The 27,915-nt window shown below is 42.8% G+C and overlaps 1 protein-coding gene across 1 annotated transcript in view; it reads right to left on the bottom strand.

Annotated features, from left to right (window-relative positions):
* Nucleotides 1–308: 308 nt before the first annotated feature.
* Nucleotides 309–27,915, bottom strand: part of LOC126471622 (organic cation transporter-like protein) — a 206,129-nt gene continuing 178,522 nt past the window's right edge. The window contains exons 10-11 of the mRNA XM_050099858.1: nt 27,241–27,377; nt 309–618 (exon numbers count right to left, since the gene is read on the bottom strand). Coding sequence (XP_049955815.1) covers nt 537–618; nt 27,241–27,377 — 219 coding nt within the window. The 3' untranslated portion in view covers nt 309–536. The remainder of the gene's footprint in view (nt 619–27,240; nt 27,378–27,915) is intronic.

Here is a 27,915-nt window from a genome sequence, read left to right as displayed (position 1 = left end):
CTGTTTCTGAGTTTTCAGTTCCGAAAATTTCTTTACTTCGAGTTGCTATTGTTTCCTTCCAAAATCAGTAGGCAAAATGCGTATCATGAAACTGTTATCGTAAAACTGGCTTTCGTGAAGTAAAATATGAAAGAAGTACAAATGTTTCGTGTGTGCACGCCAGCGCTGAGATATGAAAAACATTAAATCGTATTCAAGCTCTGAAGAAAGGTTACTAATGCAGAAGATTTGTGCGTTGAAGGATTATTTGCATATAATAATACTTCAAACTTCGTTTCAGTTAACAAGTTTTTATAACAGTTCTCAGATGAAAGCAATATTCTGAAGGATAAGGTAATATCAGTAAACATAATTTGGCAACATTTTTAACTCGCCAGAGAAACACAAATATGACAATTCTTAAACTAAAGAAAATGGGCCAGTAAATCCCAATTTTTAACTAATAATTCGTTCTTTTGCATCCTTTCAACAGCAGACGATTTTTTTTTATTTCCAGAATGAGTATTTTCCACTTTTTTCTCGTAATTCCGATCTCCTTAACAGTTACTCGTCACTGTTTTCTGGTCCTGTTGGTTGACTATTTTGTAGGTGTAACTCTTCTGATCTCCCACTTCTTCCCTGAAAAAAAAAGAAGGAACTTAGTTATTTGTACGCAAACAAAACCGGTTTCGACAGTTTTTTTTGTAGCGAACCTTCTCGGATTAATTAAAGAAAGTCGTTTTAATGTAACATTAAAGAGTTCCCAATTCATTGTTTTACTTCGCGTGAGGATGAAAAATAGAAATCTCGTGAAAAGTTTCATTGAGACGAATTACCACTATCAGATATCGTTCATTGTCCCGAGTTTTGTTTTTTAAGGATATGAGGCATACGCTACCATACATGTACATGTGACTGATTGTAGTGGATTTATTACAAATTGTTCACATGACAAGGATACAGATCTCGAGATGGCTGGCGATGGTCGAAACCAGTATTTTCCATTTAGTGTTTTAGTTGAATGTGGTGGACAGTAAATCACTTTAAAATATTATAATTAACTGACTAAACGATTTTGCGAGGTATATTTGCAAAATTTTGAGCTCTGAGGCCCATATTCGGAAGAAGGCCACGTCTGAAGATTACTCACCTTCTGGAATGATCACCACGTCAATAGGACACTCAGCTTTTGTTCTTGTCCCATAAAGTTGTGCTCACGACCAACAACGAAGACAAACAAGCCGAAGACATGTTTATTGAGCGACTTTCATACTATTTCTCTACCGTTTCATTCTCTAACAGCGCGCGGGAAAAACGAACACTTGAAAACGGAACGCACTGTTGGCCATCAAAACTGCAACATCATGGAAAAGCTGTGCAACAAACGTCAAACTGGCGTGAAGTGTTACACTTCCTTGCATATACAAATCATTAACATTCTAATCCAACTGCACAAAGTAAGAAGCACGATCATCCTCTAAATTCTGTATACAGGGTGAACATTAACAAAACTAACAATTTGCAGGGACGGATTCCCGACTGGAAATAGTGGTAAAAAAAGTTCTACGAACGTGTGTTCGGAAATGGACGGTGTGCGTGCAACCACAACAAATCGTCCCGAAATGCAGTACAGAGCTGCATCGCATCCATGTCACAACAAATGTGCAAAATGGCCTCCATGGGATGCAATGCACGCGTTCACATGTCACATCATGGATTTATGATGACAGAAATCCCATAATTGTAATGGTCTGATGCAAAAACTATCGCCAAATCCTTCCCTTAGAGGGAAATCCGCTGCTGATAATACTTCCACTCTTTGCAGATGATAGCGAATGTAACGGTTGTCATGCAGAAGACACATAATTGTACCCCGGGTTACACTATGATGGCGGGCCACTTGCCTGGAGCTTGTATTAGGATTCTTCTCAATACCCTGTAGAACCCGGTCCTTCAAATCTGCTGTACGCACAGTGCGTTGCCTTCCTGATCGTTCGTCTGTCAGAAAGGACCCATGTTCACACAAACGCCCAAATATGGCATGATATCTTGTGTGACGTGGTTGGGGTCTGAGACAGTACTTGTTTTGGTATAGCCGTGCTGCATCTCAACGCTTTTCATCTGCTTGGCAGTACACAAACGCCTTCTCGGCTTGTTCCCGACGTGAATATAGGACCATTCTGTTGCTTACAGTACGCTGCGTCAATCACACGCCACGTGGTCAAAAGACCTTTCATTCGTCAGCGCCATCTGCCGTGGCAACGATGCATTTCCGGGCACATGTTCGTAGGATCATTTTTCCTTCATTTCCAATCTGAAATCCGTCACCGCAGTTTGTCGGTTTTATTAAAGTTCAAACCGTATAAGAAATGATTACGCAGAGGTTTTTTTCATTCGAATGTTTTTTGTTTGTGATAAGATCGTGTTATGTCCTTTGCAAGAAGTAGAAACGTCTATTAGTATCTGACGGAATTTGACAATGGATGGAGCGTTCCTATCGAGACTACTGTTTATTGTTCCGCAATGTTGGCGCTCGCATCGGTCAGAATCCCAGGACCTTCTAGGTAATACGTAGTCGTTGCGTTCAGGAGGGCCATACTGAACGCCATGCAGAATCTCAACGGCCCTGTGGAACTAGCGCCTGGGAGCGCAGGATATATGGGGATTGGACAAAACTATGGAAACACAGCGAGAAAAGCATGCCTGAACATAAATAAAAAGCTAGCCAAGCCTGCAGGTTGCACCATCGTTTTTGACCATCAACGACACCTGTACAATGTCCTCAGCGTCAGTCGTCGTCAGAACAGTGCTATGTGTAGTTATAAGTGCGTCATGTCGTAGCTAAGTGAATTCGAACATAGCCAAGTTGGTACTCGTATGCCGGGTGCTTTCGTAACCGAGGTACCAGAATTGTTTGGTGTTGCAAGAGACACCACATCAAAGATTTATACCGGATACATAGAAATCGGAGACACATCATCCACTAATTCACAAATCGAACAAAAGTGTGTGTTTAATGATAGTGACACATTGAACTGTGACGAAAAACAAGGGGATGACAGAAGTAGGGAGTTGGGGTTACAGGTGCATTTGATATCAAACAGATATTCAAATTAATTAAATTGATCAATTAAACACCCCCGGCCCCTACGAAACCGCCGGTCGGGGTGGCCGAGCGGTTCAAGGCGCTACAGTCTGGAACTGCGCGAGCGCTACGGTCGCAGGTTCGAATCCTGCCTCGGGCATGGATGTGTGTGATGTCCTTAGGTTAGTTAGGTTTAAGTATTTTTAAGTTCTAGGGGACTGATGACCTCAGAAGTTAAGTCCCATAGTGCTCAGAGCCATTTGATTTTTTGAACAACCAAACCCGCCCACGACCACGCCCAACCCCGCCCCCAGATGACGTCAAGTGTTTTCTCAGCTGCACATGTGTCCCAGCCGCCTCCCCCTTTCACTCCTTTACCCCCCCCCCCCCCCCAACCTACCCTATTGGCGGGAATTTCGAGTTTTGGTGGGAATTTTGAATTTTCGTGGGAATTTCTTTGGCAAGACAAGCCACTCAGCCCCCCACCTGGGAATTGGCTGGAAATTAAAATTGGCAGTAACCTTCCCACGACTCGAACCCTGGTCCTCTTGGGCGGAAAGCCCAAGTGTACCCCCCTAACACAATTAAACCACCAGAGACGCTTGGAATTCACGAGAAATTAAAAATGGCTGTGTCCTTTCTGGGACCATATGTGCCTGTACACACGAGACTGCTTTTTATGCAGAGTGATAGTAACATAGGCGTTATCATCGTGTTTTTTAATAGTGCGGCCGTTACGCGAAATGTATGTTGTGGGTTGCAGAATCCCTCTGTGGTCAGCTTCAGATGTCATTTCTCAGTATTGTTCTTCGAAAAGAACATCGTGTTCCCTCAACGGATTCCCAGTTGTCCTACTTGATGAGTATAATCCAACTGCTGAAAAAAAGTTACCGGCCATACAAAGTGACTGTCATGATCAATTTAATTAATTAGCCTATCCATTTGATATCAATGACGTGCTGCCTGGAGGGTGGAAGAGATGGCTAGGGCACCACGGAATGACTCTTGACAAGCGTTTTTTTTTTCCTTGCGGCGATATCTTTTAACGAAATTTCAATCTCCCACCTACACAGGGCGAGATAGGCTCTCTTGATTTGTTTCGTAAACGCTAGTACCATACAGCATCGCATTGGTAAAAGGGGAACTATCATAGTGTACAAAACAGCTATGTTCTTTTGAATTATAGCTTATTGTTGTCAAACATTAACTGAATATGTTTTTCTTTTCCGACATATGTGGCATTGGCGTGAAAGATTGTCTGAAATGTTTGTAATACACATATGCATGAGAGTTTATTTGCAGACACTGAATGCGAGAAACGCTCTCAGGTCGTGTAATTTGTGCAACGAGCTGGAAGAAATAGCTTAATATAGATTTTTTTCTTTGGAGTTTAAATTCTCACTTTTCTTTACTCTGATGGCGGTTTGGAATTAACGAGGAAATTCTGTGGTGATTGGTAGTTCTCGCATTAAAATAGTCAAAGTTTTTTTTCCTGATTTTATGCAGGGTGGGCATGTCCCTGCTGATCATTTGTGATCGGTGGCGGTATACTTCGCTGGACATCACAAAATAATGAGATGCGACAGCAGTCGAACCTAAAAACTACACCGATTTTGCTCATAAAACTAAAAGAAAATGGACCTTACCTATTTTCATGGAAAGAGGACATTTATTATGGTCGCAAATGTGTTTGCTTTTTATAATAGCTGCTTGACATAGACGTGTTGACGTCAAATACAATCGTTCTCGATTGCCTAATGGCGTGCTGCTGTGGACAAGGGAAGGGGTGACATGTCTGCTGTGGTGGTCGCCAGACACAGCCGTTCTCTGTCTGGAGGGCGGCATGTGGGGCATCTGTCACTATATTTTAGACGAACAAGTTGCACCTGAGGTGGCCGTCCTTTTATCTCCTACTGTTTAAGTGACTATACATGCTACTGTGCGTGCGTAGGAGCGTCGCCTTAAGGCGGCGGCCAGGTGGTGGAAAGCCGGGTTCTGATCCTGACCGTTCTCCGGATGGGTGGGGTTATGCCTTTAAATTTCCCTTCTGTGCTAGGGGCCGCCAGATCAAATGCATGCCGCATATCGCGTGGGCCTGATGGGGTCTGCAACCGTGCATGGGTCAGCAAAAAACAGCAAAGGGGGCGACTTTTGAATACGCATTTGGTGCATCCTCGGGATGTGCGGGGCTATGCTACTAAATTTCCCTTTTGTTGTCTACGACCGCCGCCTTAATGCAGCGGCCACATGGTGGAAAGCCAAGTGCGGCGTGTGACCACAGAGGGTGGCAGCAAAGGGTGGACAGTTGCCTGCCCGTAGCATGAGGTGGTCAGCAGTGCAGCTGACCATTTGAAGGAACATGTGCCCCCCCCCCCCCCCCCCCGGTAGGTGGATGGACGGAGGGAGGGAGGTAGGGGGCCTCTATTTTCCGCATTTTGTGGACGTCTATTGAGGAGAATGCACATTCAACTACCACCTCCTTTGCAGTCTTTTAGGACGACGATTTCCCCGGTACATGTGCTGCATTATGACCCGTTCATTACGAGTGCTGGTTTTTTCACGACAATTTCGAAGTGTAATTAGAAATGTGACACATTTTTTTTCCATCAGTCGTGGTAACACGTATTGGCTTTGATTACCTGACCTGCAGGATGATTTTTGAGCAGACATCTGTAGCGAACTCTGATATCAGACAACGATAGATACTGTATGCTTACAGGTAATACACTTTTTAACCTCCTTTCCGTCCAACACCAGCATCTCATCACTTGAACATATTTTCTGCCAAAAAGAATAAAAATAATACCTTACACTCCAGCCTTTTTCCTGCCAGCTTGTAGGTGTAGGGTAGAGTTTGAATATGTCTGTCGGTAGTTTCGAGTGGTATTGAAAAATATTTCCCCAGCAGGGTAACACCAGTTGTACGGTATCATCATTTTTTGTGTTGTATTGCAATTTTATGCCATCCTTGTGTAGTACTATGCATATGATTGTATAATTAGGCCAGATCTTTGTGATTAATTATGTAATTAGGATCGAACTTTGCATCAGTTTCCCGACCAAAATAAATAGAGTACACTAACCTAACCTTCCTCTCCCGCATCTGGACAGTTTCCATGTGTTAGAGGTTGCACTTGGACTTTCCATCTAGTAGAATCAGGGTTCAAGTCCCGGAAAGGACACAGCCATTTTTAATTTCCCATCAATTCCAAGTGCCTCTGGTGGTTTAATTGTGTTAGGGGAACACACTTCGACTTTCTGCTCAGAAGGACCAGGTTTCGAGTCCCGGAAAGGGTACTGCCAATTTTAATTTCCCGCCAATTCCAGGGTGGGGGGGTGGGGTGGGTTTTCAGATCGGGCCTGGGACATGGAAATTCCCGTCAAAATTCGAAATTCCGACCAAAATTCGGAATTCCCACCAAAATTCGAAATTCCCGCCAATAGGATAGGTTGAGGAGGGGAGGGGGGTGGCGCAGGGGAGTGGGATGGAAGTGGGAGGGTGAGGGGGCTGGGGCACACATGCATCTGAGAAAACATGTGACGTCATCTGGGGCGGAGGTGGGCGTGGTCGGGTGCGGGATGGGCGGGGGCGGGAGTGATTAACTGATCAATTTAATTAGTTTGCATATCGATTTGATATCAAAATTGCTCCCGCAACCCCAACTCCCTACTACTGACGACAACTGCAAAAGTCACTGCAGGACTGAATGCCGCTCTCGCGAACTGTGTCAGTAACAAAACAGAACGAAGGGAGAGCCACAAGCAGAGAAATTCAGGTCCAGATGCAATTCTAAAATAATTCATCAGTGGTACAAATGCCCGTAACAGGAATACATTATGCCGAAACAATTGAGGAAAGTCATTTGCTTCTATAAGTCCTGTTGCACACTGTTTCCAAACTCTGCCCTAGTTTACATCCCGAGAGTGAAACATGCGGGGTTTTGATGATGATTTGGACAGCCATATCGTGGTATTCCATGGGCTTCATAATTGCTCTCCAAGGTCGCATTACCGCCAAGGATTATGTGACCATTTTGGCTTTGTCCGTCCCATGGTACTATATTTATTTCCCAATTGTCAATCTGTGTTCCACGACAGCGGGGCTCCTGTTGACACAGCTCGCATCGTCCAGAAGTGCCTTTGTGAGCACGAGGATAAATTGTTATTCCGTACATTTTTCCGGTGTAATAAATGTTGACGCTCTTCACGGGTATGCAGCCGGATTTCGTCGTCCTGACACACGATATTTCGAAGGTCCACCTGGCCGGCATCTTAAGGGGAGATTGCAGCTGCACAATCACGTCGGAACTGAAGTAACATCAATACGGCGGCTCCTTTATGCTCTGGAGTGCACCCATTTCAGTTTTCCCGCACACGCAGCGGCCTGTCCTGAGGTAAAGGCGCCACCGTATCTAATGTTACCGCAGTTCCGGCACCTGCTATCTCACATGAATATAGCGGCCACTTGAACGGTCGAAATATCGTGTCGTCAGGACGATGAAATCTGGCTGCATACTCGTGAAGAGCATCGACAAGGTTAAGTTGTCGTGTCTGCCTTGGACACCTCAGTCACCAGATCTCTGTGTTATTGAGCATTTGTGATCTACTTTGGAGAGAAGGGTACGTGATCATTGACCACCTCCATTATCATTATCTCACTTTGCCACTACTTTGCAGGAAGAATGGTTTTAGATTGCCTTGAAATCATACAGGGCCTGTATTCATCCATTCCGAAACGACGGGAAGCTGTTTTGAAAGGCAGCATGTTTGCCGGTGGGTGTGGCCGAGCGGTTCTAGGCGCTACAGTCTGGAACCGCGCGCCCGCTACGATCGCAGGCTCGAATCCTGTCTCGGGCATGGATGTGTGTGATGTCCTTAGGTTAGTTAGGTTTAAGTAGTTCTAAGTTCTAGGGGACTGATGACCACAGATGTTAAGTACCATAGTGCTCAGAGCCATTTGAACCGTTTGGCAGCATGTTTTCTCCGCCGTATTGCATATGATAATGTGTCGTATTTTTCGTGTTGCAATAACCTTCATAGGTCACATTTTACGGCATAACAATTTCATTAAGAGAATATTAGAAGGAATCATTGAAGGAAGAACTCGCCGAGGACGACCTAGATTAAGCTACATTCAACAAGTAATAAATGACATCGGGTGCCAGACCTATGCAGATATGAAGAAGAAAGTTGACAAAAGAACGGAATGGCGTGCTGCTGCCAACCAACCTGTGGGTTGATAACCGAAGAAGAAGAAGAGAATATTTTTGTCCACTCCTCTGCAGTTAGCTCACGGTAACGTAATCTGAGACAGGAAATGTTTTTCTTTGCTGCGAGGCAAGTAGGCCTATCTACACCAAGGATGTCAAGCTCGAAAGCTGACCTGGGCAAATGTTTTCTTTCTGAAACTTAATATCTATTTGCTGCTAATATCTTTCCTATTACGGGAGAAAACTAATTCCTAGAAATAACTTTCAAAAACGAACTGAGGTGAATGTATGAAATCTCGGATCTGACAGGTCTATTTCCGTTCCTTCATAACTATTTCCATACATGAAAATAATATACGCAAATTTTCGTGTATTTTCAGACTTGGTAGGGAAATATTTATAAACTTCTGGTACACCAACTTCACTAACTTTTGATTTCGAATCTGAATATACCTGGATCTCACATATCTCCATTTGCGTTTCATTAGGTATTGAGCCCATATCTATTGTCTAAACCAAAGAGAACAAAGGTCCAGACTGCAGCGCGTTGTGAAGAGAATTGAAACTCCTTTTCTACTTTTTGGGTCTGTAAACGATAGGCGGCTACCGAAATATTCACTGCTAGTCGGGTTTGGTGCGCCTGCGCAGGGGAAGCAAGATGTTTATAGAGGATGGTCAGAAACAATCTGAAAAGCTTGTAAACGGCCAATCAGATACTATTCGTGTCAGTTGTTCTCATATCGTAGATGATAGTGCACGAAACTGCCCCTCCCTTGGCTCGGTTTCGACCCTTACTACTGTCCCGTGTCCAATTTTTGTATCGCTCTCTTGTTCGGTTTTAGGAAACCAAATGAAGGACACGTTTGGCGACACCGTCTCTGGCAGTCCGCTTCAATCTGCGTGCGCAGTGGCCTGATTGTCTAACGTAAATGCTAATTAACTCGGAAACGGTGCAACGTATCGAATCTTTTTTTTTAACTATTATTTCTCAGCACAACCTACGCTGCAACACCCCTTAGAAAAGTGTTTGCGCCTACCATGGTATCCCCATTTATTCGCCAATATGCTGAACCTTCTATTTCGTCGTCAGTGTATCGGTAGAGTTAACCGGTCCTTGCGCTATTCTCGTCATGGTGCCGTTCAGCAGTGTTCTTACGCAGTTTTAGTTTCATTTCTGTGGAGATGTTTCTCTTGTTTCCTTCTTTAATAAATACAAAGGAAATGAACAAAATTGTTGCTGACAACGTCTGGAAAATATTTTTTTTATTATTTAAATAGCGGAAGCCATGTAGGATGAGCTGTGATTCTGTTTCATGTTTTCTTTTTTTGTAGCAAATTATAAAAAAAATAAAAGAACAAAAAAGGCCAGCAGTATGTGAGGGACAAGCACAGTAACAGGCGGAGGAGAGGCATCATGGCCAGGCATACCACCCCTGCCCATCTTGTCTCCATCCAGCCTGAGCTTACTGTCCGTTCTTTCCTGCCGGTACAAGCATTTTCCTGCTGCTTCCATCTTTTTTGTCTTCATTTTCTTTTATTTCTTAACAAAAGAAACAGAAACAAAAATTTAAAAAAAAACGGCAAAGTGCGTGCCGAAAAACCGAGAGGTCACAGGATAGAATCTCGGTCGGACCACGGATTTCTCAGTCTTTGTTTTCGCCTAGTCTTCACCTCTCAACGATATGAGGAGACGCCAGAAACGACACGTGGTTCAGATTCCACCTTAAACTATAGTCACGCTTTTCCCCGTTGGATAACTGGGTTAGGATAGGGAAAAACAAGTCGCTACAGTGGCGCCCAATAGAAAGACTAGCACCATGCCATTGAACCTCACGGAATTATTAATATTGTTACTATTTATCGTTATGTTATTGGGACAGGACTCACAAATAACCTTTAAAGTTTGGGGAGGGGGGGGGGGAGGGAGGCATAGCGCCCGCGGGTCGCGTGTTTCGGACAGTGCGCCGACTTCTCAAGTCACGGTGGAGTGTTCAGCCTGTGTTGTGCCGTGCGGCGCTCCGTGGTATGACTGGCTTGTAACGTAAGCAAGTGTTGCTGTATATGTATATCACGTTTCCTTGTGCTGGTTGGTTGGTTAGTTGATTGATTTGGGGGAGGGCACCAAACAGCGAGGTCATCGGTCCCATCGGATTAGGGAAGGATGGGGAAGGGAGTTGGCCGTGCTCTTTCGAAGTAACAATCCCAGCATTGGCCTGAAGCGATTTAGGGAAATCAAGGAAAGGCTAACTCTGGATGGCCGGACGCTGGTTTGAACCGTCGTCCTCCCGAATGCGAGTCCAGTGTGCTAACCACTGCGCCACCTAGCTCGGAGTATCCTTGTGCAGCCCCTGTCTGCCCCGATAGCTGAGTGGTCAGCGTGACGGATTGCCGAACTACGGACTCGGGTTCGATTCCCGGGGAGTTTCACCACTCAGGGACTGGGTGTTGTGTTGTCTTTATCATCATTTCATCACTATCCAGCGCGCAGTTAGCCCAATGTGGCGTCGAATGTAATAAGACCTGCACCAAGGCGGCCGGACCTGCCCTGTATGGGGGCTCCCGGCCAATGACGCCCAGCGCTCATTTCCATTTTCGTGCAGCCACTGTACTTGCAAGTTGTAATTCTTTCTGTTCATCGTCTTTTTGTATTGTTCGTGAAGCGGAGGTTCTGCTTCGTAGTTGTAATGATGTCCATGGATTCGATCAGGAAAAAATATTTGGAGGTTCGCCTTTGACAGGAATTCAGTGACTAGCTGCATGACAATTTCGGTATTTCTGGCGATAATGTGGAGTTCATTCAAATGGATAATGAGAAGTATCGTGTTTATTTTTATTTTTTAAATTGCATAGCTCAGTTATGTTAGACAGAGTATTACTGAAAAACCTAGACAAAAAGAATTCTGTCATCGTGATCATTCTGTTAGTACCGTTAATATAAGTAACGCAAACAGTCAACTGAAAACTGTCAGGATACCAAATCTTCCCCCAGGCCTAGAGCACAATGACTTGATACAGGTACTTTGTAATTTCGGACAGGTCGGAAATATCGAATTCGAAAAGTGATCTAAGAGATGCAAGATTCAGAGCCAAAATGGGATTAGGTCTATCTGAATGTCTGTGACGACCGATATCCCGTCACACATCCTAGTAGGTGGTTTCCGGCGGCTATTTGAGTTGGTCAAGAGTGCCAGTCTTGCTAGAGAGATGAAGGCAGAGCTCACCATCTGCAGCATCGTCTACAGGACCGATTGAGGACATTTGGTACAGAGCCGAGTGGAGGGTCTGAATCAGAGGCTCGGAAGGTTCTGCGACCGTGTAGGATGCAGATTCCTCGACTTGCGCCATAGGGTGGTGGGCTTTCGGATTCCGCTAAATAGGTCAGGTGTCCACTACACACAGGAGGCGGCTAGATGGGTAGCAGGGGCTGTGTGGCGTGGACTGGGTGGCTTTTAGGTTGGATAGTCTCGGGAAAGATCAAAAAGGGCTCCAGTCTCAAAGGGTGCAGGGCAAAGACACGACGAGAATCGACCAAGCAACAGTCGGTATTGTAGTTGTAAATTATCGTAGCTGTGTTGGAAAAGTACCAGAGCTTCAAGCGCTGATAAAAAGCAGTGAAGCTGAAATCGTTATAGGAACAGAAATTTGGTTAAAGTTGGAGATAAATACTGCCGAAATTTTTACAGAGGTGCAAACCGTGTTCAGAAAGGATAGAGTGAATAAAGTAGATGGTGGTGTGTTTGTGTCTGTTGATAGTAGTTTATCTTGTAGTGAAGTTGAAACAGATAGTGCCTGCGAATTACTATGGGTAGAGGTTATACTCAACAGCTGTTCCAAGAAAACTTGAATCTCATTACAAATAAGTACCCCACTCATATAGGTATAATTGGTGGAGACTTCAATCTACCCTCGATTTGTTGGCGAAAATACATATTCAAAGCCAGTGGTAGGCAGAAAACATCTTCCGAAATTGTACTAAATGCTTTCTCTGAGAATTACTTTGAACAATTAGGTCATGAGCCCACACGAATTGTAAATGGTTGCGAAAACACACTTGATCTCTTAGCCACAAATAATCCTGATCTAATAGAGAGCGTCATGACGGATACAGGGATTAGTGAACACAAAGTCATTGTAGCGAGGGTCAAAACCATATCAACCAAAACCACTAAAAATAAACGCAAAATATATCTATTTAAAACAGCAGATAAAAATTCGCTTGATGCCATCGTAAGAGAGAGTCTCCATTCCTTCCAAGCTAATTATGTAAGTGTGCACCAGATATGGCTCAAATTCAAAGATACAGTATCGACAGCAACAGACAGATCACTACCGCATAAGTTAATAAGAGACGGGACTGATCCACCATGGTACACAAAACACGTCAGAACAGTGTTGCAGAAGCAACGAAAAAAGCATGCCAAATTCTGAAGAGCCCAAAATCCCCAAGACTGGCTAAGTTTCATGGAATCTCGAAATTTAGTGCGGATGTCAGTGCAAGATGCTTTTAATAGTTTCCACAATAAAACACTGTCTCAAAATAAGGTAGAAAACCCAAAGAGATTCTGGTCGTGTATAAAGTACACCAGTGGCAAAAAATAGTCAATACCGTCACTGCGCGATAGCGTTGGAAATGTTACCGATGATGGTGCCACTAAAGCGGAGTTACTGAATACAGTTTTCCGTAATTCCTTCACGAATGAAGACGAAGTAAATATTCCAGAATTCTAAACCAGAACAGCTGTCAGCGTGAGTGACATAAAAGTAGACATCTTAGGTGTTGCGAAACAACTCAAATCACTTAAGAAAGAGGCAAGTCTTCCGGGCCAGGTGGTATACCAATCAGGTTCCTTTCAGATTATGCAGACACAATAGCGCCTTGCTTAGCAATCATATACAACCGCTCACTTGACGAAAGGTCTGTTCCTAAAGACTGGAAAGTAGCACAGGTCACACCAATATTCAAGAAAAGAAATAGGAGTAACCCAGTGAATTACAGACCCATATGACTGACCTCAATTTGCAGTACGATTTTGGAGCATATACTGTACTTGAACATTATGAATCACCTTGAAGAAAATGACTTATTGATACATAACCAACACGGATTCAGAAAATATCGTTCTTGTGCTCTTTATTCCCATGAAGTAATGAGTGCTGTCGACAAGGGATCTCAGATCGATTACATATTCCTAGATTTCCAGAAGGCATTTGATACCGTTCCGGGGTAAGGGATTTTCTCTGCCTCGTGATGACTGGGTGTTGTGTGATGTCCTAAGGTTAGTTAGGTTTAAGTAGTTCTAAGATCTAGGGGACTGATGACCATAGATGTTAAGTCCCATAGTGCTCAGAGCCATTTGAACCATTTTGATACCGTTCCTCACAAGGGACTATCAATCAAATTTCGTGCATATGGAGTATTGTCTCAGTTGTATGACTAGATTTGTGAAATCCTCTCAGAGAGGTCACAGTTCGTAGTGATAGACGGTAAATCATCGAGTAGAACAGAAGTGATATATGGCGTTCCGCAAGGTAATGTCATAGGCCCTCTGCTGTTCCTGATTCACATAAATGATCTAGGTGATAATCTGAGTAGCCCCCTAAGATTGTTTGCAGATGACGCTGTAATTTACCGTCTAGTAAATTCATCAGACGATCAATTCCAATTACAAAACGATCTAGAGAGAATTTCTGTATGGTGCGAAAAGTGGCAGTTGGCACTAAACAAAGAAAAGTGCGAGGTCATCCACATGAGTACTAAAAGAAATCCGATAAATTTTGGGTATACGATAAATCACACAAATCTAAGGGTTGTCAATTCGACTAAATACCTAGGAATTACAATTACGAGCAACTTACATTGGAAAGACCACATAGATCATATTGTGGGGAAGGCGAAACAAAGACTGCGCCTTGTTGACAGAACACTTAGAAGATGCGACAAATCTACTAAAGACGCAGCCTACATTACACTTATCCGTCCTCTGCTGGAATACTGCTGCGCGGTGTGGGATCCTTACCAGGTAGAATAGACGGAGGACATCGAAAAAGTGCAAAGAAGGGCAGCTTGTTTCGTGTTATAGCGCAATAAGGGTGAGAGTGTCACTGATATGATACGCGAGTTGGGGTGGCAGTCACTGAAACAAAGGCGGTTTCCTTTGCGGCGAGATCTATTTACGAAATTTCAATCACCAACTTTCTCCTCCGAATGCGAAAATACGTATGTTGTTGACACCCACCTACGTAGGAAGAAATGATTATCATAATAAAATAAGCGAAATCAGAGCTCGAACGGAAAGATTTAGGTGTTCCTTTTTCCCACGCGCCATTCGAGAGTGGAATGGTAGAGAAGTAGTATGAAAATGGTTCGATGAACCCTCTGCCAGGCACTTAAGTGTGAATTGCAGAGTAACCATGCAGAGGTAGATGTAGATGTAGATAATTCATGTTGGGTAAAATCCCACAAGTTGTTTATGCAATGAACCAAGACATCTTCGGCAAAACTGACCATGGCGATTGTTTATTCTCCAATATAATCTGCAACAGCGGACAAGATCCGAAGCACAGGAACTGATCCACACAAGCTATGCACCGGCAACGCCGATAATATTTCTGTGGAATCCACTGACTAATCCCTTATTTTAGCTACAGGGAAATTCCCCACCCTTGAATATGGGACCAATAAAAATGAATTACGTGAGAAATCAGACAACGCTGATGAGTCTGAAACTGATGAGGACCATTCTGCAACTACCTACCAAGAAAACAGCTACAAAGTCCATGAAATAACAATTCACCAGTAAGATAACGATCTGGATGCGGGCAATGTGAGTCCCACCAGTTCTCATCCAAATAAAATAAAATAAGGCCGGAAATGCATATCCTCCTATTTCCATCTATTGTACTATTATTTTTTTTCCTTGTTTTGTTACCTCAAGATATGACATTACTGTCTCTTTATATATTGTAATTGTTTACTGTTTGTATATATATATATTTATGCACTCATGTCGATGTATAATTGGTTTGTTTCGTAAATATTATTTGTAATTTTACGCTGGGTCTTGCCTAGGGAAAACTGCTATCGAACGATTACATCGATGGGTCGTGTGAAGAATCAAAGTGTGTAGGATCTTTGGTAGTGTTAACTCTGCCGCGTGGAGCGCGGGCAGGGAGGGTCTGGCTGGAGTAGCGAGTGGAGCAGGTGTGCTGTGTGACGCTCCCGCGAGTTGCCGCGCTTTCGGGGTTTGGCAGCATGTAATTGCGCTCGACTCGCGATGATAGTTTCTGACATGGTGTCGCGGGCGGGAAGCATTAGCTGGCGCACATCAAGAGCCCGTTTCGCCTGGTGACCGTGTCGAGAAGAAGGCGCGCCAACATCCAGCTTCTGCAACAGCGACGGCCGACAATGAGTGACTGTCGCCACCTCCTCGATCGACGGCTTCAAACCTTCAATCAACCAACAAGGAAGACTAAAAGCACGTAAAGTTTCAGAACTGTATGGCAGACCTCAGCTTTTCAAATTGTTCCATTTGCCTCGCAAAATTACAGCAACTTAGCATGAACCTTTGTTGCTCATTGTCCCAATTGCATTGCCAAGCAGGGTCCCTTCCTTTTCCGAAATGAACCCGAGTGTCGTTGAAATTCAAACGCCAGCATAATTCCATTTTACTGCTTTAATTTCAAAGTTCAATTTAAGCATTAGCTGGCTACAATAGTTAGATTACACAAGCACAAATTAAGAGTGCGAGTTTTGTTACCGTATTTTAGCTTACCTGTGACTGCAGCTCAGCTTGGTACGTACTAAATTTTACTATTGTTAATTGTTCAGAATCGTTTAATTCAAGTTCAAAGTCAAATCTCTTCTTTCTAAATTGCGTAGATTCAAGTAGCTTTAGAAATGATTGTTGAGGTAGTCCAAGACTAACTGTATTTCGATGTGCTTCAGAAAGAAAGCTCACTATTAACTTCAGTCACTAAATTAACTTTCGATTTTCCGGTTTCATTAATTCTTTTGCTAAATTAAGTGTAGCGAAATTTATTACTTCTGACAAACATCCAGTTTTCACACTACACGTGTCAACCTTCAGTTGCCACGCTTCTAGTGCTAATTATATGTGTAATAACCATTCTTTTTCAGTTATTATAGTAATTGTCCATAGGACTGGCGACCGTAATTTCCCCCAAATCTCAAATATCTAATTACCGCTAGTTAATTGTTAACGTAACGGCCGCACATTTACTTTCTTCATTAACCTTACCCATTTTCAAAATTAATTTCCACCAGTTTCATTTGCATTTTTCCTTTCATGTAGATGTAACCCTTTCCTCCCTCTTTACCGACAGATTAACTTCGGTGACGATTGCTTTTCCCAAATTTCCATTAGGTACACGCGGTTTAATTTTTCACTGTCATTAAGGTCGATAAGTGAGGGGGAGGTTACACGTGGCGACCTGGTGACAGGACAATCTTCGGATTTGAGGTTGTTCTGGACACGAATTTTGTATGTTGCAAATCTCGTAACAAAGTATTGGTTACGTACAGGCCGTTACGTCAGCGAGAATAAGTAGTGGGAGTAATCCTAATTATATTTGAGATTTGGCATTTATATTGAAAATTATTAAAATGAGTGAAGGCAACAATTACCAAAATTTGGTAGACTTGGATGCGGAACAATCGGTCGAACAGTGGGAAACGCGCACCACAGTACCCATTGTTCAGGGGCAGGCGGCGAACATGAAAGACGCGACCGCCGAAACGGAACAAAGAGCAGAAATGGAATTCCAAACTTTAGAAAATGTTTCGGAATCGGAAGTGAAAATCAAATCTGAATCCCTTGATGACGAATACGGGGGGAAAATTAAAGAGGAAGCCGCTGCGGAAGTAAAACCGGTAGTTTCCGGGAATTTAACTGATTTATTGAATGTTTTGATTAACGAAATCAAGAGTCAATCGGCCAAGCAAGAAGATCAGGCTGCCAAGCAAGAAGCTCAGTCTGTAAAATTTGAACGGATGCTAGACAATCAGAACAAAGCTATTAACGTTGTTATCAACAATGTTGGAGTTGTTAACACAAAAGTTGATAAAATCAAAGAAGATATTGTTGTAATTAATACCGAAATCGGTAATCTTAAACAGGAAATGATAGGCGTTCAGGCGGAAATTGCGAGCATAAATACTCGTTTTAATTCTGAAATTAGCAGAATCGAGAAAAGTGTAGGAGAATCAGTTGCTCCGATCATCGAGAATAAGGTGACGGAACAAATTCAATTAGTGAAAAAAGAGGATCAAAAGAAGGTGGAAACTTTAAAGGCTTTAGTATCCGAAGTAGATACCAAAGTGACGAAGCAGGCTAATACCTGCGAAGAGAAAAAAAGGGAAGTAGAAACGCTTGCGACAACCACTTGCCAAGTAATTACGAGAGTGTCGGAATTAGAAAAGAAACTTGACGAAAAACAGAGCTATGTGCCAATCTATGCACATAGTTCGGAATTGTTGACGAAAGAGGAGCGGTTCGACCCCTTGAAAAAAGGTGGTATACACGCGACGGATTTCATTAAGAATTGTGAAAGAGTTTTACCCAGATCATGGACTGATGAGAGAAAAATTAATGCGATTATTGATGTGTTGGCTGGTGATGCCAAGCGTTGGGGCTTAAACCTCAACATTACGAACCTGACTTTTGACGAATTTAAAAATTTGTTTCTGGCTGAATACTGGTCAGAGCAAAAACAGCAAAGTGTCTGGCGAGAATTTGTCGTATCGAGGCCTTTCGATGCGAATTCGCGCGGTTCGATGAAGGAGTTTTGTGAGGGCTGGATCCGCAAGTTGGAATATTTGCGTGACCGCCGCTCGGAATCCGAAATAGTCTGGGAACTCTACAAGAAGCTTCCAGATGATACAAAACGATACGTAGGAAGCAATTACAGGACAATCAATGATTTCCTGGAAAGAGTGGAGGACGAGGACAATTGGCGCAATAATCGCGACAGTGGCAGAGGCCGTGGTATCAACAACGGGTACCACAGCAACCACAACAACGATAACCACGGGAATAATGCATACCGCAACCATGGCAGCAATAACAATAATGGTTCGGACCGTAATAACAATCGGTACAATGCAAATAATAACAGGAATGACGGAAACCAGTATCATACTAACGTGATACGGGCTTCACAGAATAGTAATAACGCCAGAGGGTGTGATCAGCCGCCTCAGCAGCATCCGGGGAGCGTATCTGCTGGGACGAGACAGGGAAACCATTAGCCGCGCCGGTGAGGGGCCGACCAGGCGTGGAGAAATTTTGGCGGCCCAATAACAGGAGAAAACCCAGGTGTCGTCGTTATGAAGATTCCGTGTGGAATAATCAACGGCGGGAGAGTGTGCCAGTGTTAGGAGAAAGGAGTGCGCCCACAAGTAGTAGATCAACTGTATACACGGCAGTAGAAAATACATTCACTGTCAGTGAGAACAATTTAAGTAGTGTTCCGGAAATCGATTATAAAGGGGCAGCTGTAATATCCACAGCGGAACTGGAGATTGAGTTTAAGAATGATTCGCAATTGTTGAGAGAAGATCAGATGTCGGATAACACGTCCGTCATTGAGCGAGGGGATGCAGAGAGGGATGAGGTCTGGTTAAGGCAGTTCGGTCGCTTATACGACGAACTAAGAGATTATAGGGGCCTGTACGAGAGAAGCATTTATGGAGAGCGCGGGCAGAATTTGCCGCGTCTCGTCCCACAGGAAGATAGTATTTGTGAAGTGATGGAAAGTTCTGGCCCTAACCGGCAGACTTTACCAGAAATAGTTGATGTTAATGGGGAGCACGAGCAAGATTCGTCGTGTTTCATCCCGCAGGAGTTAGATGTTGAAGTAGTAACGGAAAGTTCTGGCCCTAACCGGCAGACTTTACCGAAAGTTATAGTGATAGAAGTAGCCGACCCATCCGACGCAAACCTCCAGTTTAAACGTTGCGAGAGTATTAAGGAGAAAGATTACGAAAATTTTAGTGATAGCCGGACACGATTGGTAGAAAAGCACATAGATTACAGCGTGTATGAGGTTAGAGCTGACATTATACAGTTAGACGATAGCAGTGTGGGTTGCGCAGATCCAGAGGAAGTAATTTCAGATGCTACTGGGCACATTCCTCCAGGTAGATTGGCAGATTAGATCAATCTGACCAAAGTGGAATCAACGAAGGTGACAATTAGTGAATTGATAGCAAAGCAACACTCACTAGTTGACGAGTTACAGGAAAAGGTTTCGGTATTGGAGGCGAAGCTAGAGACTAAGCCTCAGGACAAACGTGTTGAAATTAAAACTGTAAGTGAACAGAGGCTGAGAAAGCCGCCAGATAAACCGGATTTAGGATCAAAGCCGGATGGTTTGTTCTGGAATGACCTGGATATAGAGGAGGATTTACTGTGGGAAAATAAAGAAACAGTCGAGGACAAGTGTAGACAGATAGTAGTGTCTGTTAATATGCACGACCTACAACTAAACGCGTTGATGGACACCGGTGCAGAACTGAGTGCTGTATCTGGGAAAATATTTGAGTTACTGAAAAACAGACCCGGCATCGTAGTTATGCCAGTAACAGGAGTGAAAATTATTGGTGCTACTGGGAAGGCCAGTAAACCGGTCACAAAACAGATTTTTGTCAACTTCGAGATATGTGGGGCACAATTTGAGCAAGAGTTTGTCGTCGTGCCAGACTTAACTACGGAAGTAATTATCGGGTTAGATTGGCTATTAAAGTACCGTGCAGTGATTAATTGCGAAAGCAAAACTTTGACATGTACGTCCCAAGGTAAAACAATAGTAGTTAGTTTTTACGAGGCAGGAGACGGTGTGCATAGACAATACCAGCCTATACGCATTGTTAACTGGCCCAATGGTATTGACGTAGGTATGAATTTGAACTACTGTAATGTGAGGAATCTCGGCATTGACAATAGTATAGAAAGTGAATTGGAAATTATTGTAGACGGTGTGTCAAACGTAACACACGAACAAAGACGAGGCCTGTATGAAGTAATAATGAGGAATAAGAGTGTGTTTTCAGACAAACCGGGACTTATGGAAGGATATAAATGCAAGTTGCACGTAATTCCGCACGAACCATTCTTCGTGAGACCGTATGCTATACCGCTGTCCAAAAAGGAAGCAGTGCAACGGGAGATAGATAAGATGATCGAATGGGGGGTGATTGAAAGAAGTACGAGTCCATACAATAACGGTTTGGTCATTGTAGCAAAACGGGATGGTAGTGTGCGTATTGTGATTGACGCACGCACGTTGAATAGGGTCGTTCAACGCGAAACAGACAGACCAGAGAGTATGGAGGAGATTTTGCAACGTTTTCATGACGTTAAGTTCATGACTAGCCTCGATCTGACGGCTAGTTACTGGCAAATAGAACTCGAAGAAGAATCTAGGCCATACACCGCCTTCTTGTTTGCGGGCAGGTGTTATCAGTATAGAGTACTGCCGTTTGGACTTAATATATCTGTGTCCGTATTCATCAGGGCCCTAGATAAAGTGCTAGGACCGGCTTTGAGTTCAAGATTAACTGTATATGTTGACGACCTATTGTTGGCCAATGCCACTTGGCATGACCATTGTGACCTGTTAGATGAAGTTTTTAGAGCATTGCGCCGTGGCGGAATGACTCTAAAGCTAAAGAAATGCGAATTTGTGAAGCAGGAGCTGAAATTTTTAGGGAATGTAATTACCACTGCTGGTATTACGAAAGACTCAGAGAAACTAGAGGCAATAAGGAATTGTCCTCCACCCAAGTCTAGGAAACAGTTAAAAAGTTTTCTGGGGCTCACAGGATTTTACCGTAAATTTGTAAAAGGACAAGTGTTTAATGATGAAAATTTGAATAACCTCTTACGCAAAAATGTTCCGTTTGTGTGGACTGACGGGTGTCAGACCGCTTTCGAGAGATTAAAAGACGAGTTGTTAAGATCTAACATACTATTTCATCCTGATTTATCGCTACCCTTCCATCTGGGAACGGATTCGTCGAATTACGGGGTGGGGGTAGAACTGTTCCAAGAAGTTGGTAAAGGAGAGGATAAGGAACACCGGACGATAGCGTTCGCGAGTCGAACTTTATCAAAAAGTGAGCGAAACTACACGATTTCTGAGAAAGAGTGTCTCGCTATCGTGTGGGGATTCAAGAAGTTCAAGGGTTACCTATGGGACCGTAAGGTGATTGTTCATACGGACCATAGGGCGCTCACTTATCTGAAGGATTGTAAACTACTTCACGAAAGACTGACTAGGTGGTCGTTGTATTTACAGCAATTTAACTATGACATCTGTTACGTAAAAGGGACCGACAATTGCGTAGCGGATGCGCTGTCGCGGTTGCCCGAGTCTAATCAAGGTCTATTGAAAGATGAGGCAGATGGAGTGGTCAAATTGTACTATTTTAAAGAAGTTGAGGGACGTAAATTAATAATGAACATCTGTAAGAATCTACGTCGTCATCAGAACGAGGATGGTTGTTTAAATATGGTGAAAACCCGATATGATGAAAAGAGTCCAGAAGGAGAGAAATTAAGGAAGTATTACAAGATATACGATCATATCTTGTACATACGTAAGGGTGAAGATAGTAATATTTGGCAGGTATGCTGGCCCACCAAATACGTCACGGAAATAATAGACTACTACCATTTGGCGTATGGTCACTGTGGACCAAAGAAATGTACGGAAAAGCTGAGTGAAGTAGTGCATTTTAACAACATGTTAAAACGAGTTACTGACAGAGTGAAAACTTGCGATTTATGTCAGAAGGTGAAGGTTACCAACTGTACGAGTCGTGGTCCTATGCAAAGTATAAGGCCTAACGACACCTTTGAGTTACTGTGCGTGGACTTGTACGGACCTTTGCCCAAGTCATCAGGAAACTTTGCCTACATTTTAGTAGTGCTAGAAGCTTTTTCCAAGTTCATCAAACTATACCCGATTAGGAAAGCTACAGCCAAAGCGGTCTATAGCAAGCTTGTGAACGATTATTTTGTTCATATTGGTAAGCCCAAGGCGATTCTATCAGACAATGGGGCACAATTTACTTCTAAGTTGTGGAATGAAGGCATGGAAAGTAATGGGGTCGAGGTGATCCATATTTCTGCTTATTGTCCGGCTGGGAATCCCGCTGAGAGGTATATGCGCGAGCTAGGCCGACTGTGCCGTACCTATTGCCATCACAACCATAGGGCATGGGGCAAATATGTAGCAGTATTTGAGAGAATTATGAACACCTTGAGACATGAATCGACGGGATTTTCTCCAGAGGAAATCCTGTTGGATGACAGAAGTAAAAGTTCAGTGGAAGAGATAATCAAATTCCCTCCACGGATTGACATTAGTATTGGTGTGAAAAAAGATCGTTTGCGAGAAGTAATGAAGCTTAAAGCCGATGCTCGCATACGTCGTCATGACGCTAAAGCGCGTTTTGCTAAGTTTGCAATCGGAGACTTAGTACTTGTAAAAGCTCATGAGAAATCGAGCGAGTTAGACCATGAAATCTCTAAATTTAAGTTTGTTTATAATGGACCATATAAAGTCATTGGTATACCTCACACAAATGCTTATTGCTTAGAGTATCCAAGCTCTGGAAAACTATTAGGTATACGGAACATTGTAGACTTGAAATGGTACCAACCTAGGATCGATTAATACCACACAATGGGTAATTTATACAGTATGTAAAATAGAGTGTAAGATTTAACGATCTGCTAGATTGCCATGCTTTTGACTGACCAAGGTCATTAAAGAAGTTGTAATTAATAAGTAATTAATTTTGATTAATCAATTTAATTTTAATCAATTTAATCATGATCTAATCAACTGAAAAATCCAAGCTGCTAGTTTAAGTTTTCAGCTGAGTCACAGTAGATTGAGGAATGTAAATATGATTTTGTAAATAGCTGTAAGATTTCATAAATATGTGATTTACTAGTCATTGCCGATGTACTTAGACGCTGTTTTAAGTTTCAGGCTAGTACATGCGTGTGATGATGGACAGTGTTGAGTTATCCACTGTGATAGAATTAATGGACTCCTTGAGATTACTCGGGAGTGAGTTTTTCCGAAAGAAACGGACGTTCTGGAAACGCCGTCACAAGGGCGAGTGAGATCAAGCGTGCCGCACACGCGGGCGCAACAATACTTGCGAGGCGAGGCCGCTGTCGGCTCTTGTGCCGCTGTCGGCTCTTGTGCCGCTGTCGGCATTCTTTGTACTTGCGAGTACGGAAGGCGGAATTGTTTTTCTTCCTGGACAGCTGAAAGAATTCTGCTGTAAATATTTATGTTTTTGTCGATCTGCTGTACATTATTTTCTTGTTTAACGTTAAGTAGATTCTCGTGACGAGAATATTAATTATGAAAAGGTTATATAAAATGTGTAGTCTATTTAATTATTTATTTGCGTATTTTGATCTACCTGTTTTTATGACCATGCACTCTAATTAATTTTGCAAATAGTATTCCATTTCTCATAGTGTTACGAATTTTAATGATTTTGGAATAGCTAAACCATTTTCTATATTTTCTATGAATTTTAATATGTTGTCAACCTGTTTTATTTTGTGCAAGATGACAGAGTGGAATAAGATTAGGAGTGTCCCCACTCAATTATTATGGTCTAAAAATTGATTTATGGTTAATTAGACGAATGCTAAATTTTGTTGATGTTTTGAGCATATGCATTTCCGCTGTTTCTTTTTTGGGACATTTTCTGAGTCTGTTTACGTTACACGAACATCCTCAGACAATGTGGGGCACGTGTAACGCCGGAAATGCATATCCTCCTATTTCCATCTATTGTACTATTATTTTTTTTTCCTTGTTTTGTTACCTCAAGATATGACATTTCTGTCTCTTTATGTATTGTAATTGTTTACTGTTTGTATATATATATTTATGCACTCATGTCGATGTATAATTGGTTTGTTTCGTAAATATTATTTGTAATTTTACGCTGGGTCTTGCCTAGGGAAAACTGCTATCGAACGATTACATCGATGGGTCGTGTGAAGAATCAAAGTGTGTAGGATCTTTGGTAGTGTTAACTCTGCCGCGTGGAGCGCGGGCAGGGAGGGTCTGGCTGGAGTAGCGAGTGGAGCAGGTGTGCTGTGTGACGCTCCCGCGAGTTGCCGCGCTTTCGGGGTTTGGCAGCATGTAATTGCGCTCGACTCGCGATGATAGATTCTGACATGGTGTCGCGGACGGGAAGCATTAGCTGGCGCACATCAAGAGCCCGTTTCGCCTGGTGACCGTGTCGAGAAGAAGGCGCGCCAACATCCAGCTTCTGCAACAGCGACGGCCAACAATGAGTGACTGTCGCCACCTCCTCGATCGACGGCTTCAAACCTTCAATCAACCAACAAGGAAGACTAAAAGCACGTAAAGTTTCAGAACTGTATGGCAGACCTCAGCTTTTCAAATTGTTCCATTTGCCTCGCAAAATTACAGCAACTTAGCATGAACCTTTGTTGCTCATTGTCCCAATTGCATTGCCAAGCAGGGTCCCTTCCTTTTCCGAAATGAACCCGAGTGTCGTTGAAATTCAAACGCCAGCATAATTCCATTTTACTGCTTTAATTTCAAAGTTCAATTTAAGCATTAGCTGGCTACAATAGTTAGATTACACAAGCACAAATTAAGAGTGCGAGTTTTGTTACCGTATTTTAGCTTACCTGTGACTGCAGCTCAGCTTAGTACGTACTAAATTTTACTATTGTTAATTGTTCAGAATCGTTTAATTCAAGTTCAAAGTCAAATCTCTTCTTTCTAAATTGCGTAGATTCAAGTAGCTTTAGAAATGATTGTTGAGGTAGTCCAAGACTAACTGTATTTCGATGTGCTTCAGAAAGAAAGCTCACTATTAACTTCAGTCACTAAATTAACTTTCGATTTTCCGGTTTCATTAATTCTTTTGCTAAATTAAGTGTAGCGAAATTTATTACTTCTGACAAACTTCCAGTTTTCACACTACACGTGTCAACCTTCAGTTGCCACGCTTCTAGTGCTAATTATATGTGTAATAACCTTTCTTTTTCAGTTATTATAGTAATTGTCCATAGGACTGGCGACCGTAATTTCCCCCAAATCTCAAATATCTAATTACCGCTAGTTAATTGTTAACGTAACGGCCGCACATTTACTTTCTTCATTAACCTTACCCCTTTTCAAAATTAATTTCCACCAGTTTCATTTGCATTTTTCCTTTCATGTAGATGTAACCCTTTCCTCCCTCTTTACCGACAGATTAACTTCGGTGACGATTGCTTTTCCCAAATTTCCATTAGGTACACGCGGTTTAATTTTTCACTGTCATTAAGGTCGATAAGTGAGGGGGAGGTTACACGGGCGATTGTTTATTCTCCAATATAATCTGCAACAGCGGACAAGATCCGAAGCACAGGAACTGATCCACACAAGCTATGCACCGGCAACGCCGATAATATTTCTGTGGAATCCACTGACTAATCCCTTATTTTAGCTACAGGGAAATTCCCCACCCTTGAATATGGGACCAATAAAAATGAATTACGTGAGAAATCAGACAACGCTGATGAGTCTGAAACTGATGATGACCATTCTGCAACTACCTACCAAGAAAACAGCTACAAAGTCCATGAAATAACAATTCACCAGTAAGATAACGATCTGGATGCGGGCAATGTGAGTCCCACCAGTTCTCATCCAAATAAAATAAAATAAAAACAGGGAACGGCCACTAGAAACGAGATGTTCGAGTTCCGAAGAGGACTCCGAGGAGAAATCGGCACAGATAACCAGGAAACAGAAGTCTGATAACATTACAGCGATACACGATAGATCCGAGATGGAAACGGGAAATCATGGAGAAACAGCTGATCCTCAATCCCGAAAATCAAACGTGGCCGTCCACAGCAGGGCAGCAGGAACCAACACGCCAGACAACAACACAGGAGCAGCTGACTGAAATCACAGCAGTCGATTGAAAGATCGTGCGGAATCAAATTTCACTACCATCACAGAATCAAAGAAACACTCAGTAAGGGGCGTTGAGGGAAGAAGCACCGTCAAACATTCTACAGTGACGATATCAGCAAACCGGGCTCTCGTTGGCAGAAATGTGTACGTCGCCAGTGAGGCTATGTCGAGAAATAAGAAAGCAGACATGAAGAATAAAGAATTAGAATTTCTGATTTACTTAAAAAACTTTGGCATAAAAAATTCGGAGGTATTAATTTTTAGCGCGTGCTCGTATAATCGGGCAAGGTGATCCTGTTGTTTTTTTTGGCCTGCTGTGGCATGGTACAAATAAATTAGGCTCGGAAGGGACAAACCGTCCAAGGAGAATACCACTGAAATATCCTGAGGAGGTTACGGGAGGCTATCAGGACGAAACGTAGCGAAAAGCTGACCAAGTACGTTTTTGCCTCACCAGGCCCCAGCTTATTCTGTACAAGACACAGTCATATATGCTGTTTCTTGAAGGCTATCAAATTTTGCCACGCACTTGTACTGGCCTTACATGACACCTGATGACGATTTTCTCTTTTCTCGGATGAAGAAACCAGTGCGTCACAGGGATTTCCAGAATGACGAAGAGAGGATTTTGGAGGCGGAATGGTTCCTTCGTAGCCAAAATGCCGACCTCAGCAACAAATGTCTCTGTCAAATCAAGGTCTCCGCCAAAACAAGGTCTCCTCCAAGTCATCTGTCGTTGGGGAAAATGTGTCGAATTAAAGGGTGAATAAACGGAGAAGGACTAACACCGTCACAAGCTTTCCTAGTCGCAACTTGATTTTCTCTTGGTGATAGTTAAAACTTTATCACTAATGCTCGTAAAAATATTACATAATTACTGATAGTTGTGAAATTTCCACGTATTAAATATTTCAGAGTCACAGAGAGATGATATAGCAGTAATGACAAGGTATGTCCACTCACTTGTTCCGTCTGGTATCTTCTTCAAATGTGTCAAGTAGTGGCTGTCCCTTAGTCTCAGGTAGGAAAGAAATACCCACCGTCGTAATCAGTGCTGCGCATCCTATGATTAGCATCGGCAAATGGACCCAGTACGCGTCCTAGAGATAGAAGTAACACAAGAATAACATATTAAGAGAAAGTTGAGGGCACAAATGTTCAGACTATCTTTTACTACTTAAAAGCGGTATGCTACTTAGGAACATTATGTACTTAGACCAACAAGTTATGAAAACAAAGCATAACGACGCATGCGCTAGGGCGTGCTGAAAAGTAATGTCTCTGATTATTTTATGTGAAATTTCTTAAAGCTTTGTAATAAACCAAACGTTATTAACATTCTACATCTTTATTCCTCATGTTTCCAAATTTATTACTGAACATAGTCATCCTGGCGACGAACACATTTCTAGCAACAAGAGACCAGATTGTTGATACTGTCACTATAGAATGTTTAACATTTTTGATGTAGCCACAACCGCACTTCTGCTTGCATCGCTTCATCACTATCAAAGTGAAGTCCTCGAAGGTGTTCTTTAAGTTTTGCAAACAGATGAAAACCGGATAGGACGAAGTAGGGACTGTATGGTGGATGATCTATGATAGTGAACCCAAGGCGTGGGAACGTCGCAGCGCTCG

The sequence above is a fragment of the Schistocerca serialis genome, chromosome 3 (assembly GCF_023864345.2).
Source record: "Schistocerca serialis cubense isolate TAMUIC-IGC-003099 chromosome 3, iqSchSeri2.2, whole genome shotgun sequence".
In the NCBI taxonomy this organism is placed as follows: domain Eukaryota; kingdom Metazoa; phylum Arthropoda; class Insecta; order Orthoptera; family Acrididae; genus Schistocerca; species Schistocerca serialis.
Note: the sequence above shows the minus strand (reverse complement) of the source record. Positions and strands in the feature narration are given on the sequence as shown.